This window comes from Citrus sinensis, chromosome 5, assembly GCF_022201045.2.
Source record: "Citrus sinensis cultivar Valencia sweet orange chromosome 5, DVS_A1.0, whole genome shotgun sequence".
Classification (NCBI taxonomy): Eukaryota; Viridiplantae; Streptophyta; class Magnoliopsida; order Sapindales; family Rutaceae; genus Citrus; species Citrus sinensis.
In genome coordinates this window covers 32,851,285-32,866,379 of record NC_068560.1, presented here as the reverse complement: position 1 = coordinate 32,866,379, position 15,095 = coordinate 32,851,285, and the positions used below count along the sequence as shown (strand labels likewise).

Here is a 15,095-nt window from a genome sequence, read left to right as displayed (position 1 = left end):
TCTCTCTCTCTATACGTTTGAAGTAAACATTGTATACCTTCAAATTTCAATTTCATCCATCCAAGACACAACTCCCATCCACGATTCTTATGAGAAAAAATAATAATAAAAAAAAAATAGAAGAAAAAGAAAGAAACTATGGTATGGTGTGAACGAATGGATTTGGGCATTTCAGTTCCCCAGACTGAGGCAAGCTTTCTATTGACAAATAAAATTCGACAGCATACTCTAGATAAGCTTCTTCTTCTGAAAGTATCGTGTCAAGTACCACAGCTGCAATGAGGAAACTGCAATGCAGACACCAAGCGACAAAATACTGAGCCACGCCACTCTAGAATTGGTTACTTCACTGACTTCCCTCATCTCTGCTTCCCTGTGTGTTGCGCATATCACAAAATGAAAGTTAATTCGAAACAATTCTAAGTGCAAAGGTATTAAAGTTACAGCACCGAAGAGTTTTCAAGCAAAAGCACAAATTGGTAATAGTAGGCCCTCTAACATGGTAAATAAATATCGTTACAATACAACCGAGATTTCATGTTTTGAGTTAGGGCTTTCAGGTAAGGTTTTCAGGTTTGGTATTAGAGATTTAAGTTAGGATATCAACTACACAGTTGGAGATTTCAAAGTTCTGTATTGGCGGTTGTAATGTTGCATGCATGCATCTTAGCCAACTTATTGTAAATTAACTTATCATTCTAAGATATATCTACATAATATGAAAATTTAGAATGATATTATGCACATAGTATTACCAGAAACTGGTCCTATACATGTTTGTAAATTGATGTCCCCGTACGAGAAGATAATCTCACTTTTGAAAAATGACTGATAATTTTTTTTTTCCTAGACGAAGTAACTGATTTGTTGATATAAGTCAATACAAAACAGTATTCTCTTAGTTATTTTCCCTCAATGTATTAAATAAAGGTTGTTTTTACCTTTTAGTAATCACACTTCAAAACTGTCCGACCGGAGGAGATCCTTGCCAACACTATGAAACTATCCACTAACCAAGGTTAAAGAGTTACTCGAGAGTCAAATTTATATTTTTCATATTCACATCATATATATGCTTAGGAATCACACAGTAACTATACTTGTTGAGACACCCTCAGGGTTTGACTCGAGTAGCAAAAGGATGGGGAGGATAGGCCCTAGGTCAAACCTTCACAAGTGTATTTAGCGAATCAGAAATAATGTTAATTGTAATTGTATCTGCACCAATACCTATATTAGGAGCCAGAATCAGCAAACAGCTCAACTCTTTTCACTCTTGCCAATATATCTAGTTATTGCCACGTTGTACATTAGAGCCCGAAACAATCAATGATAACGCAAACTTCATGTTTCTCTGACTCAAATTTTTATGAATAAAAGTTACTAGCATACACTAATTGTAGTAGGTTAATATTCCAGTCTGCCAGTAATCAAAATGGAGGGAGAAAGAGGGAAGACCTGTGCTTGAGGAAGAGCAGATTCTCATGGATGGACTGCACTTGCGCTTCAAGTCTCTTCAAGTGAAGCTCAACACCCTGGAGGCATGCAGTATAGACATGAACAGAAAAACAAGAAATCAAGCGGAAATCTGTAAAAATCTTAGTCCCGATTCTAGCTTCAGTAGGAATGAATAGTTTAAGGAACTTGCCTCAATCTTATCTTTCTTTGCAACTGATTCCCAATCCTTGGCAGAAAATCCAATTCTCCAATCAAGGCCCAGAGTCGCGTCTGCAACTTTCTGCGGGTTGGATCCCAGCCAGAAACATGCCATATAATTGCCGGCCTCAGTAGTGGTAAATGCAAATTGACCATGAGTTACATTTTCATTGTGATGAAGATTGTTCCCATAGGGAGATGTCACCTAAATAAACATACGCAGAGCTTATAAGCTGCTAAAGAAATCACACCGATCCTGAAATTTGAATCTTCCTTCATACTCATCGTAAGAGAACAATTCATGACACAGGTACAGATGATGGAGAATAGATCCAAACTCACAGATTTTTTTTATTTTTTTTTTAAATTTATGTACTTGGGAATTTTTAAATCTACCTTTGCCGCGAGCAAGTAAAATCCAATTTTACACAACAAGTGATACATACAACTATCACATGTCAATCAATATACAAAACAATAATAATAAATAAATAAATAAATAAATAATTCATGAACCATACTGATTTAATCAATAATTAAGCTTATCTCATGGGTGAATTCAACTGTTCAATAACGGATTAAGAGGTACCTTGGCAGATACAGTGGGAGGGTGTTCGGGGTGAGCTTCATCGATCACGTAATAATCAGCTAAAACGACGACGTTGCTATTTATCTCCTCGGACACACACTTGGTCCCCGAACTCGGTATCTGTAACCATATAGCTTCTGTTACTGGTACGACGCAGATGTAACACGCTAAGCATAGCAGCAGTATTAGCGGAAGCACCGTCGCTCGGTCGAGTGAAATTAGAGTTTCTCCCATGCTAGTTCCACTGTGAGACTTGTCTTTTGTTTTCGACGAGATTTGTTCTTGTTGTTGGTTTTGGTTGTAGAAGTCGAGAAGAGGAGTTAGTAACACGCGAAGCGGGCGCGTGATTTGGTCGCTTCCGATGGGGTCGGTATCCGCCTATCCGGAGCTTTTGACGCGACAGGTCTTGAGTGACTGTCCAATCGCGTTTGAGTTGGACGGTCCAGTTAGGACATTGATGGTTGCATGTCAATTGGACTATGAGATTTCCCACGCGCATCCACGATCCTAGCACTGGGAAAATATAAATATCTTTTCTTTTTGTGTACGAAGTTTTACCCTTTTTTTTTATGATTAGCCTATGATTGAAGTATTTCGTCTCATATAAAAATACTCTTATGTTGACAGACGAAAATTACACAATTACAATCACGGCAAGAGAAAATGTTTTGTGAAAATCTTTTTGTCTTTTTTTTTTGAAAGGTTGTGAAAATCATTATAACCAAATAATTAATAATTTATCTATGGAAGGAAGAAATATACATGCTTTATAACATTGTTATGTTATACTAATTTGTATAAAAAAAAATTATGGTTCTATCATTATTGATATTACTATGTACTTTGAATCTAAATTTTTTCTTTACACAAAAATCATCTAAAAACGAAAAATTGTAGTAAAAATAATGATTATGAAGAAAATGGTATCAACATAGATTGTTACTTTACAAAAGTAATATGAAACAAGAAAAAGATAATAAATGAAAGTTTTTCTTTGGTGATAAAATGTTCTAAAAGATTTTTGAGTAGATTTTATTTATAGGATATATATGGTCATAGTGGGATTGTGTATCTTTTTGTAATATGATGGTAATTCTCTTTTTACTCTATATGAGCTATGATCTCTTGTATCACTAAGTAAATTTTTTTTACTTAGCATCCATTAAACATAAGATTTACCCACAATTATAAAATATATTACCCAAATTCCTTCATATCATGTGATGTGTGAATGTGTATTAGGATTTTATTTATTTTTACTAACTTGGAACAGAAATCTGAATTAGATTTGTTTTTGAAATTAGTATGAATTAATTTCGATAAAGAATTATACTGGCAGGTTAGATAATTTATATTCAAGTATTAACATTCAGATCCCTACACTTAAAATAATTTCTCAACTCTCTTAAAAAAACAAAAAAAGAAGAAGGTAATAATCAAGTGAGGATAAGATTTTACAATGTTTTCAAAATAGGTCCAAAAATTGAATACTACGAAATGACAAACATTAATGCTTTGTGTTTACAGTTTCCCACTCGTCGAGTTCTTTGCTACAGTATCACAGTCCACTCTATTACAGTCTACAGTCACTTCCATGGCCGCCGGTCGCCATATGCTTCTGATGCTCGCAGCCGCGATCCTCTTCTCCTTCACTTCATCTGGAAAATCACACGAAGAACGAGAGCCCATAACTCGCTTCAAACAATACCTCCGATTCAATACCGCCCACCCGAATCCCAACTACACAGCTCCGGTGTCCTTCCTCGTATCCCAAGCTCAATCCATTGGCCTTCAATTCAAGACCCTAGAATTTGTCCCGAATAAACCCGTCTTACTCCTAACTTGGCCCGGCTCAGACCCTTCTCTCCCTTCTATCCTCTTGAACTCCCACCTCGACTCCGTCCCCGCCGAGCCAGACAAATGGTCCCACCCTCCCTTCTCCGCCTTCCACTCCCCTGAAACCGGCCAAATATTTGCCCGTGGGTCCCAGGACGACAAGTGCATCGCCATCCAGTACCTCGAAGCCATCCGCAACTTGATACTGGTCAAAAACTTCAAGCCAATCCGTACCGTCCACGTGTCCTGCGTGCCCGACGAGGAAATCGGAGGGTTTGACGGGATGGCGAAGTTCGTTGAGTCTAACGAGTTTCGGGAACTGAATGTTGGGTTTGTTATGGACGAAGGACAGGCTTCGACGAACGATGATTTTAGGGTCTTTTACGCGGACAGGTCGCCGTGGCACTTGATAATTAGAGCTAAAGGTGCGCCGGGGCATGGTTCGAGGATGTTTGATAATGGGGCGATGGAGAATTTGATGAAGAGCGTTGAGATGATTACCAAGTTCAGAGAGAGCCAGTTTGATGTGGTTAAGGCTGGACGAGCGGCGAACTCTGAGGTCATTTCGGTCAATCCGGTTTATTTGAAAGCTGGCATTCCGTCACCAACTGTGAGATTTGTCATTTGAAGTTTGGTATTGGTTGTTTCCTTCTTTTTTTTTCCTCCTTCCGTGGGTGATGCTATTGTTGGATTGCTTGTGCTTTTTGCAGGGGTTTGTAATGAACATGCAACCTTCGGAGGCTAAGGCCGGGTTTGATGTTAGATTGCCACCTACGGCAGACCCTGATCTTATCAGAAGGAGAATTGCCGAAGAATGGGCCCCGGCTATAAGGAATATGTCGTATGAGGTGAATTGTGATCTTTCAGTTATTTTGTTTTTAACTTATACAAATTTATAGTGCAGCTCATTGAATTTGATCGGCTATTGTTGAGAAATTATTGTTTAAGTGCCTATAAATACAGCTTCATCAAGTATATGCTTACAAAATTGGGATTCAAAGATTTTACGTCGTTTGATTACAAGAGGCATTTTAACTTACTTAGAGGAAAGCTCTGGGTGGCGTTATTACAAATTGTCATGCATCAAGTGATTACTTTTCTTATCATCTCACTACCACACGGTGCATTATATGAGGGCCCTGGTATATGCCACATTATGTGTACTGTTGCTCAGTAATGACACAGTTTGTCAGTAAGTGATTACAAGGCTCTATTGAAGATAGATTACAGTATTGGAATTACTAGCTCTTTACATTTTCTTCTGTGAATAGAGGTTCCTTTGCATCCTTCTATAATACCTATCTTCTTCTTTGTGATAAACATTAGAGATGTTCTGCGTAAATGAACAAGAATTTTGCATCTCAATTTATGTAAAAAGTTGGTGCTTTATTGAGTAGATAGGAATTGCACATCCACGGGCCATTGTAACATCAGGACATGTAATAGTGGTGTGCCATTTGATCAGACTCGGGGATTACTGGTTTGAAAAATTAAGTTGATTATCAATAATCATTAGGATTTGGACTTTGCATTCTATACCTTTCTGCTGTTTGAGCAGTAGGTGAGCTGGTGAGGTACTTTTTTCTCTCTGTGTGTGTATGTGTGATTTTGTCTGTATGAATATGGGTTTCTTAGGAATTTGTTTCTTTGATCCCAGACACCTGTGTGTTTCTTGTGCTTTCAACTTGTCCTTTGAATGCACACTCAAAAGATATTACTGGGTGTCAATTAGGAATCAAGCAATAATAAACATTCATGCCATTGTCTCTGCAGGGTAATATAATCCTGTAATATGTACAAAGGTGTGTTGTCTTTTTGACCTGTTTGCTTCTGGAAGTTTTGATTTGTTAACTTATGTTTTTCAAAGCTTTTGTTCTATCCTGTTATTTGTGAATGAGCAATAAGATTTCTTCATTTTGGTCCATATTATCCTAGAAATCATATAGCTGAAGGGTTCTTGTTTTTTCGTAGAATTCTCGTTCCTTGTTATTACGCAAACAATGGCTCTGATAAAAATTATTATGATCAAATTCTCATTATCTGCCCAAAAAATTTTTGTTCAGCTTTCTAAGAATTAAGTTCTAACAGAGAACTCCAGTTTTATTTTGTTGGCCTTAGTTTCTCTTCGAAGATTTTAGCAAATAAGGTCAAGACTAGGGAGACTAAAAGACCCTGGCTTACATCAAAATAGAACTGGGATCCTTCATTCAAAAGTGCCTTGATAGTGCTAGACTCAGTGTACCATGTGTTATCAGCTGGATATTTATCACATGATTTCAATGAAATCTTCAAACCTCAGAGAAGCATTTTAAAATCTTTTATGGAAATAATATGCATGTTTGGTGCAATTCAATTATGTTGCTATTTGGTTCATTTTATCTTTACATTCTAGTTTATATTGGCATGATAGACCTCTGTTTGTCACTTGATTATTTTTGATTCACTGGTACAAACATTTTATTAACAATGAGTCCAAAGTTGCTGACTTCAAGTTTTCATATGTTTTATCATCCTCCTTTGTTTTCTTGGCAATGAAAGGGATCAGCTAATTCTGCTCTTTTTATGGCAGATAATTGAGAAAGGACCGATAAGAGACTACAAGGGCCGTCCTCTAATGACGCTGACTGATGATTCCAATCCTTGGTGGTCGGTCTTTAAGCAAGCTGTGACATCAGCTGGAGGAAAACTTGGAAAGCCTGAAATTTTGGCTTCAACTACTGATGCACGCTACATGAGACAGTTGGGAATTCCTGCTCTTGGCTTCTCCCCGATGGCGAATACCCCTATCTTATTGCACGACCATAACGAGGTTAGACAGATTTGCCAATTTTACTTAAAGGTAGCGTGTGCATTTGCTGCCAGCTCCTTTTCTTTTTCCTGACTTATTTCTTCTGTCTTGCAGTTCCTGAAAGATACCGTATTCTTGAAGGGAGTCGAGGTATACGAATCTGTAATCAGTTCCTTGAGTTCTTTTGTGGAGCCATCTGGTTAGACATGCAATTTGGTTGCTGATGAAGACAATATCACACGCTGAGCGTCAACATGGCTGGTGGTGATGTTACCCTGATATGATAGTGCATGCACTTCACCACCCTGGGATATATGTATTTTTATATCATTTGGTTGGCGTACAGTTTCTGTACTATATACATGTTCATTATACTTCCAGTTGGTCCACAATAATGTGTCTTTTCAGCAATTTGCATGAGCAATAAATTTTGTCCATGAGACTTTATTTATAATTAAATTCCGTGGTAAACCTTCCATAGAGACTTTGCTGCCTGATTTCCCTTTTCCCTCTCAACTATTTGGAGGCTGACTGCGAGCAAGGCAAGAGTAGAACTACCATTGTCAGCTTGGCCGGGCTGCAACTTTTGACTATTTCAGAGCTTTTACTATATTCATTGTAGATTTGACTCCTGATATTGAAAATTTTGTTTGCAAACCCCACGTGGGTGACTTTGTTGTTTTTTTTTTTTTTTTTTTGGGTGTTGTGGTTGGGGGTTTGGGTTGTCCTCAGTTTTGAGTTCTAAGCAGTTTCCAATGAGATTAGATTTTCACTGAAAGCAACGTCACATGAATCAAACAATGGTAGTCCTGTAGATGGCATTTTTTCACTGGAACCAGAGAAAATGTTTACGGCATCTGGAGGGATTTCCCTTTGTTTTCCAGATCATATATGCAAAACAAGATGATTAAATACCCAGAAATGAGGATCACATGTCCGCAGATTTGCCCTGCGGAAAAGATTCAACACAATCTCAAAAAACATTTAAGAATCCACATATGCAAATAATAAATAACACAAGTTGCTGAAAAACATTTTTTTCATAAATCTCGTAAACTCTAACTCACGTCACGCACTGTTTCTAATCTATCCCTTCAAGCGTCAGCCTGCTCGTCATCTCATCTCCCCTCGTAACTTAAAAGCACCCACCTAAATGATAAATAAAATAAACCAATAAAACAACTGTACCTCAGCATTGCCCGAGCCATTACTATGGATATGGTGGTGGTTGTTGATACTGTCATACACTTTTTCCTCGAAGTTTCTCTTGTCTGAGAATAAATAAATAAATTAAAAGAGGATTTGATATTCTTACAAAGGGCTAACCCCACATGGATTTTGCCCCTCTATCCTCCAGCAAGCTTCAAACTTCGGAATCCTTCTCTGCAATTTCGCCCATCCTCTCTTCTTCATTTTTCCCATTTCTATAATAAATGCAAGTGACAATAAGTCTCAATTATTTAAAAGAATTATATCGCCGTGCGACTTCTTGTTTTATGCCTCAACAAACAGGCCCTACTTCCCGCTGGCTGGACTCAACACCCTTGAAATATGGTATTTGTATGTTTATGCGACGATGTACGGAAGCTTATCGGGGTACGGGCTGCCAGTTCACCAGAGAGCGTCCTAATTCTTGTGAGAGATAATGTACGTAGTACAATTAATGTACAAGATATGATAAGAAAATGAAGAAGTGTTCATGCATGCATGTTCATTAATGATTGTGCATTTTAATCATCAGGTAGGGACTCTGAGTTGGCGGTGTGTATACGATTGACAAGTACAAACTAGTGTCAAAAAGGGACAATTCTTTTGGTTTAGTAGTGTAGATTCAAAGGTGTATTTGTAATTGTTGTGCTTCAATTTAACTTTGAAAACTAGTAGTTAAAGTATTCGATAAACAAATACTTTTACTTAGTTTCGTAAATAATTTCGCAATTGCACGTTGAGAAGCCAGGCATCCTCAATTATAAATATACCCTCAAATGTTTAAGCAAATATGTCCAATTAATTCGCCCCAAGGAATCATTCAATTTAATTAGAATAAGTTATTGATCAAACATATATTGAAATGAACTTGTGACTGCTCTTTTCCTTCAATAACCCCCCAGCTCTAGCTAGGTAGGGTAATCAAATAACAAGTCTTGTTACAGTAACAACAACGACGACGACGACGAATGGCGAGTAACACAAATCTACAATATTTTCAAACAAAAGTACCCTAGCTTGTTTAGAATCTCTGTTAAAGCTCACTTCGGTTTCTAGTTTAGTTTTACAGCTTGCAGCCAAAAAAAACATAAAGAAATTGGTAAACAAAACTTTCCCAATAACAAGCACAATCTTGACTAATTTCTCAGTTAAAAGTATAACTATATAATGTATATATATTGAACCACAGTCATTGTTAATTGTGCTTTGAGTACCCATTTGGTCAACCAAGTAGTGCCTAATGCCCTTTCAAAAAAAAAAAAAAAGAGTAGTGCCTAATGCATGCTAGCCGTAAGCAAATAACCATAAATATGACGATGAAATTTCCTTCTCAGTTTCGGTCAAACAAAGCCCTTGTTTCATTCCGACGTTTCTGACACAGGCTCTCTCATAAATATTGAAGTAAAATGGAGTGTGGCTTGAACATGTGGGGGGAGCAATAAAAAATGACCTCATACATGGGGCGAATCGGAGTGACAGCCACCTGATAATAAAATAACAATATAGTAACGTATAATTATTTTTGGAAGAATTAATAATCCAATTTATTAGAAAACGAAAGAAAGAGATGCTTCGCAATTATTATGATTCTTTGTGATTTTTAATTTATGTGTGTTCATATGAAGGAAGGAGGGACGAGGGAGACGACTCGTACGGATTGACGACACTATTCTTTTCACACATGGATTATCATTGGCAAGTGCAAATTTTGTCTGCCAAATATTAATTTCTCTCTCTCTCTCTCTCTCTCTCTGTCCCCCAAGAATTTCTTTTCCCTTTTCTAATTGGGGTTTACACTTTTAACTGGTTGAAAAATTGAGTTTACATTGGGTGATAGAATAAAATTAGTAAGACTAAGAGAGCATATAGAAAATTTGCATTCATATATTGTCTAGGACTAGGATTGCTTGATTTTCTGAGAAGTGTAAAGTTTTTCGTTAGTTTTGTAACTTTTTATAGTTAGAGATCAATATTCTTGTATTTTAGAAAATGATACGAAATTAAAATATCCTTAAAACAAAACTAATCTAATGTCTGTTGTGATCTGTGTGAGCTTGAAATCCAAAATCAAGAAGAAGTAGTAGTAGTAGTAATAATAATAACGATAATGATATGACTTGAATTCTTGATTTTAAAATAGGCTGAGGCCCTAACCAATTTATTTGAGAAAATTGTTGGTCTAATCCTACCCTACTTACCAAGTGTTACAAATTAAACAAAGGCGATGTTCCTCGAGAAACTATCGAAATTCCAAAGCTTTTGCCCAGTTTATTTGGTTGAGGCAAATGCCAAAGGTGAGATTGGAAAACCGAGAAGGTATTTGACTTTCTCCCCGTAAAAAAGCCATGAAAATGCAAATGTTAAACATTATCTGACGCATTTATGAGCTGTTTTGGAAAAGTAAGTTTTGAGGAAAGTTGACTGTTGAATTGCTTCTTATTGGTACCAACCAGACAACCAAAATTTTATAGCCAAGAGACTAGGAATAGTAAACCTAGCATCATTAATTTTCTCCCTGGCCCTTGTATTTAAGAGTTTGATGTAGATGTGCTTCAGGAATATTAGAAGTACTTGAACCAAAATTTATATCTCTAACGGTAGTACTGTACTGTCATGCTTATGAATTCTAGTGAAAATCATATGATATTTTAAATATGAGAAAGAATATATAACTAAATGGGATATGGCACGGTCCAAGATTATTCTAAAAATTTTAATAAATATTTTTTTTTATTATGATCATTATCAGAATCATAATTAATTAATTTCAAAACAAATGTGTTCATGTGTTAAAATTTTATTAAATGATCGTGCCGACATGATGTGTCAGTTCTACTTAAATAAATTGTAATTTCATAATTTTTTCACCTTAATTTATCTTGAAAGATCATTTAAACTGCCATGACATGATGTCCTAAACTCTTCAACAGTTCGACAAACAACAATTGTCCTTGCAATTTTCATACTTCACCATTAATTATCAACGGCTATCACATGATGAACTTTTTTTTTTTTTTTTGATAAGGAAGTAAAGCTTTCCATTAACAGAACTTTGACAGTAACAACGAAACATGAACTGAGAAATTTTCCAGCCAAATACACTGATTTTCAACGTCTAAAGCTTTCTTTGCTACAGAATGAGCAGCTATATTACAGCTCTTTGGAGCAAATTGGATTGATGCTTGGCTCTGGATCCTAAGCTTTGTCTGGATTTCTGCAATAATCCATTCAATTTCTATCTTGCTTTCCTTTCTGTTTAATAAAAGATCCACCACCTCCTTTGAATCTGACTCAATGACCATTGGCACGCAAGCCACATGTTGAGCAGTTTCAATTCCAAACAAAACAGCTTCAGCTTCCATACTAGCTACAGTGCCTCGAAATGGACTTAATTGTGCATGATGAACTTAATTGTGCTGGAAAGTTGACAAACCCCTATCATCTCCATGCTGCCAAGTATGAAAAAAGTTACAATCAAATTTGTCACTCTATGACTCCATCGATCTATCTCAATCAAAGTGTGAAAACAAATATGTCGACCCGGCTTAGAAAGTTTCTCTTGTCCTTCTTCCAATGCATATATGGATTATGCAGCAGCTATAACATGGTCAGCATGCATGTGACCGTGTGTGCTGGCAATTTGCAAAAGTAAATCAAAGGCGTTCAATTTTAGCATGTTACCGTACCGAGCGAATCCCATCGAATTCCGCAATGAAAAAGAAGATTATATATGATATTACAGTGAGTGACAAGTAGCTAGTTAGAAAGAAAAAAAAAGAATAAAAAAAAGAGCAAGGTCAATTCATGCAGGCGTAAGCAGCTAAGAAAAAAATGTCATCAACACGGTTGAGATGTGTGTGTCTCAATTTATTATTATCACTTTCGATCGACAGAAATTGAATTGATTTTGGCTTAATTTGCACGATGGGAGGGCCATCAGCTGCATGCCATAGAGCCCATTACGCGGTTTTAGAGCTGCATGCAAGACAGTGAAGCAACAGCTGTTTTCATTTTTTTTTTTTCTTTTTCTCACTTACAATACGTATTCTCACTATTTAGACTGCCCGTACTGATGTTTAATTCTTGCGTGTTTATTAAAATAATTCTGATATCTTTGCTTAGTTTTTGTGTTAATTAATATCGTTAACTGCAGATCCCTGGAAGTTGCCTCTAGGATGAAGCATCCAATGTTTGTCACTCACTCTCATAATTTCATTACTCATTTTATTGTGAGATATGCACACCCTTACTAAATATACATGATAAATCTATAAAATTACTAAAACCCAGATGGTGAAATTTCTTATTTGCCCATGGGTTTAATTCTCTCACTTTATTTAGTTTTTTTTAAAAAAAAAATAATGAGAAAGTAAGCCTTTCCATTGAGTTTAGATGCATATATACCCTTATTCACCAAAAAAAAAAAAAAGACAAGGCGGGTGTCAGCTGGGGAGGGGAGACTTGCTGCTTAAGTTAGAAAAACTCTAGAATCAACAATCCTCTTGCATAGATATGAATTAAGTTAATAAACGAATAAAGCCTTTCTTTGCTTTTCTGGTCTTTGATTGGTGCATATGGGTTCTAAAATGTTAGTTCCATGTGCTTTTTTTTTCCTCAAAAAGTTTGCAGTTGATTTAATCTCCTTCAGAAAATTTCACACTTTTAAGCTGGATAATAAAAGTCTTGTCAGTTGTATAATTACCACCAAGCAAAAGTAAAAAAGAAACAAAAAAAAAAAAAAAAAAAGGTCGTGCAACTATTTTGTGTACAACTTTAACAGCAACTTTAGTCATCGCATGCCGCCACATTGTAAACTTAAGCACCTTTCACTTTTTTCTACGGAAGTACAAAGGAAGAAATTAAATTTTGTGTAAACAATAACGACATAATGTTGACTCTGTTTACATTTCAAAACATCCCAGCTGTAAGTTTTTAAATATACAGATATTTGATATTTTAAAATTTTTAATAAATAGTTTTTACCGCGGATGGAGCGTTGTGTCATTTTGGAAGAAAGCAAGAAGCAACATATTTTTCTGTTTTTTTAAAACCCAAAAATATCTGTCATGCACCCATTTTTCATATTTCATACTATCTTTCCTTAGACAGAGGGATCCTCCTGTTGCATTAAAAAAAGAAAAGAAAAGAAAAGAAAAATCAAACCCCCATCTATAAATAGCAACCTTGCTCCTGCCTCACCTTCAGTTTCCGACCTCATTGCTTTACTCAGCTAATCAACAACAAAGAAGAACAAGGAAAAGAAAAACAATAATACCCACATAATAAATAATTTTTCAACACCCTCTTTTCATCAAAGCATATTTTATTCGTTGATCTATCTTTGTTGGTGTCTGCTTACAATGGTGAAGACTGAGCAAAGGATCGAACAAGAGATATCGTCAAAGAAAATGCCATCAACATCAAAATCAAAATCAAAATCATCATCATCACCAGCAGCAGCAGCAGGGTGCAAGAAGATGAAGAAGTACAAGGGAGTGAGAATGAGGAGCTGGGGTTCATGGGTGTCAGAGATTAGGGCGCCAAATCAAAAGACAAGAATATGGTTAGGTTCTTATTCAACGGCAGAAGCAGCTGCTAGGGCTTATGATGCTGCACTCATATGCCTCAAAGGTTCGTCAGCAAATCTCAACTTTCCCATCACTTCCTCTCATTACATTCCTGATACTGTTATGTCTCCTAAATCCATCCAAAGAGTAGCTGCTGCTGCTGCCAATCGTTTTGTCAATGACAATATTATTGACAATAATGCCACCACTATTGATACTACCACCCCACCAATATCACCTCCTCTCCCTTCCTCCTCCTATTTATCATCATCATCGTCATCATCAATCTCATCGCCATCATTGTCCTCCTCACCGCCTGATCAAGTTGATGATGATGTATCCCTGATGCATTCCCTTGGGTCCTACAGCGAACCCATTCCAATGATGGAACAACTCTCATGGTACAACTTTGACGGGATTCAATCACCAAAGTATGTTGATCAAATGTTCTCGTCTTTTGATCAACTACTCCCGACGATCGATGATTTTTTGGAAGATGGAGATATTCGTTTATGGAGTTTCTGCTGATGAAACAATAATATCAATATATTCTTTTTTTTTCCTCCCCAATATTATTCATTCATGATCTTCAGTGCTCTGTTGCTTGAAGATATTTCTGACAATGACATAAGTTCACATATGTTGTATTTTGAGTTAGATTAAGAGAGAAAGAAAAGAAATTCACATGAAGATGAGACTTTTTCCTTTTTTTTTTTCGGTGGACTCTTTCATGTGGGTTTCTAAATATTATATATATTGTTGTATCAATTATGCAAATTAAGTGCGTTACATTGTAATAGAAATGATAAATAAAATTTCAATTAGAACATTATTGTAATTGATGCTTTTGTTTTTGTCCTAAATTGTATTCAAAGAAACTGTAGTCTCGTGGCTCATGGAAATGTGAAAAGTATTGATCTTTCTTGTGAGATGTCAGAAATGGTTATCTTACTGGGAACAAAGTACAGAGAGTTGTGGAAACTTGAAACCATTTGCAACAGTGCTTTCTTTTATTATTGGTACTCAAATTTGGCTGCCTTAAAAGGCCAAATTTAACCCCAAATATTTGTTGCCAACATCAAAATCTAAACAAGATCTACCTGCTGTTTTACTTTATGCTCTTTTCTGGAGAATCCAGAACTCCATCCCATTTAATATCAGCCAAATAACTTTTCGCTTTACTACAACAAGTGGTAACATCTGATCATGGGAAACCATATTGAAAGATGTCGCATAGCCTCAATCAGGCAGATTTCATTTGTCAGGGTTGTTTACAACATCGGAATGTTATGCTCACATGAGCATTCGTACAAGTTGACAAATTTCATCTACTGTTTATGATCTTTTGCACCACCATCTTTGCCGTAGAACCCAGTTAGTTTCATAGTTTGTTGATCCAATAATAGTATTAGCCTTTGGAATCTCTTCAACAAAACTGTACATTCTTAAT

The 15,095-nt window shown here is 36.3% G+C and overlaps 3 protein-coding genes across 3 annotated transcripts; 2 read left to right on the top strand and 1 right to left on the bottom strand.

Annotated features, from left to right (window-relative positions):
• Nucleotides 1-144: 144 nt before the first annotated feature.
• LOC102623139 (transmembrane emp24 domain-containing protein p24delta5-like) lies at nt 145-2,609 on the bottom strand. Its single transcript, XM_052441400.1, has 5 exons — nt 2,246-2,609; nt 1,649-1,861; nt 1,459-1,535; nt 942-1,002; nt 145-373 (listed from the first exon to the last, which is right to left on the bottom strand). The coding sequence occupies exons 1-4, from the start codon at nt 2,477-2,479 to the stop codon at nt 945-947; spliced, it is 582 nt and encodes a 193-aa protein (XP_052297360.1). The 5' UTR covers nt 2,480-2,609; the 3' UTR covers nt 145-373; nt 942-944.
• A 1,131-nt stretch (nt 2,610-3,740) lies between these two features.
• On the top strand, nt 3,741-7,318 carry LOC102622833 (uncharacterized). The gene is made up of 4 exons (XM_006472690.4): nt 3,741-4,691; nt 4,792-4,929; nt 6,651-6,890; nt 6,984-7,318. The coding sequence occupies exons 1-4, from the start codon at nt 3,756-3,758 to the stop codon at nt 7,071-7,073; spliced, it is 1,404 nt and encodes a 467-aa protein (XP_006472753.2). The 5' UTR covers nt 3,741-3,755; the 3' UTR covers nt 7,074-7,318.
• A 5,885-nt stretch (nt 7,319-13,203) lies between these two features.
• LOC102622538 (ethylene-responsive transcription factor ERF014) lies at nt 13,204-14,483 on the top strand. The gene has a single exon (XM_006472689.4). The coding sequence runs from the start codon at nt 13,439-13,441 to the stop codon at nt 14,171-14,173; it is 735 nt and encodes a 244-aa protein (XP_006472752.2). The 5' UTR covers nt 13,204-13,438; the 3' UTR covers nt 14,174-14,483.
• The last annotated feature ends 612 nt before the right edge of the window (nt 14,484-15,095 follow it).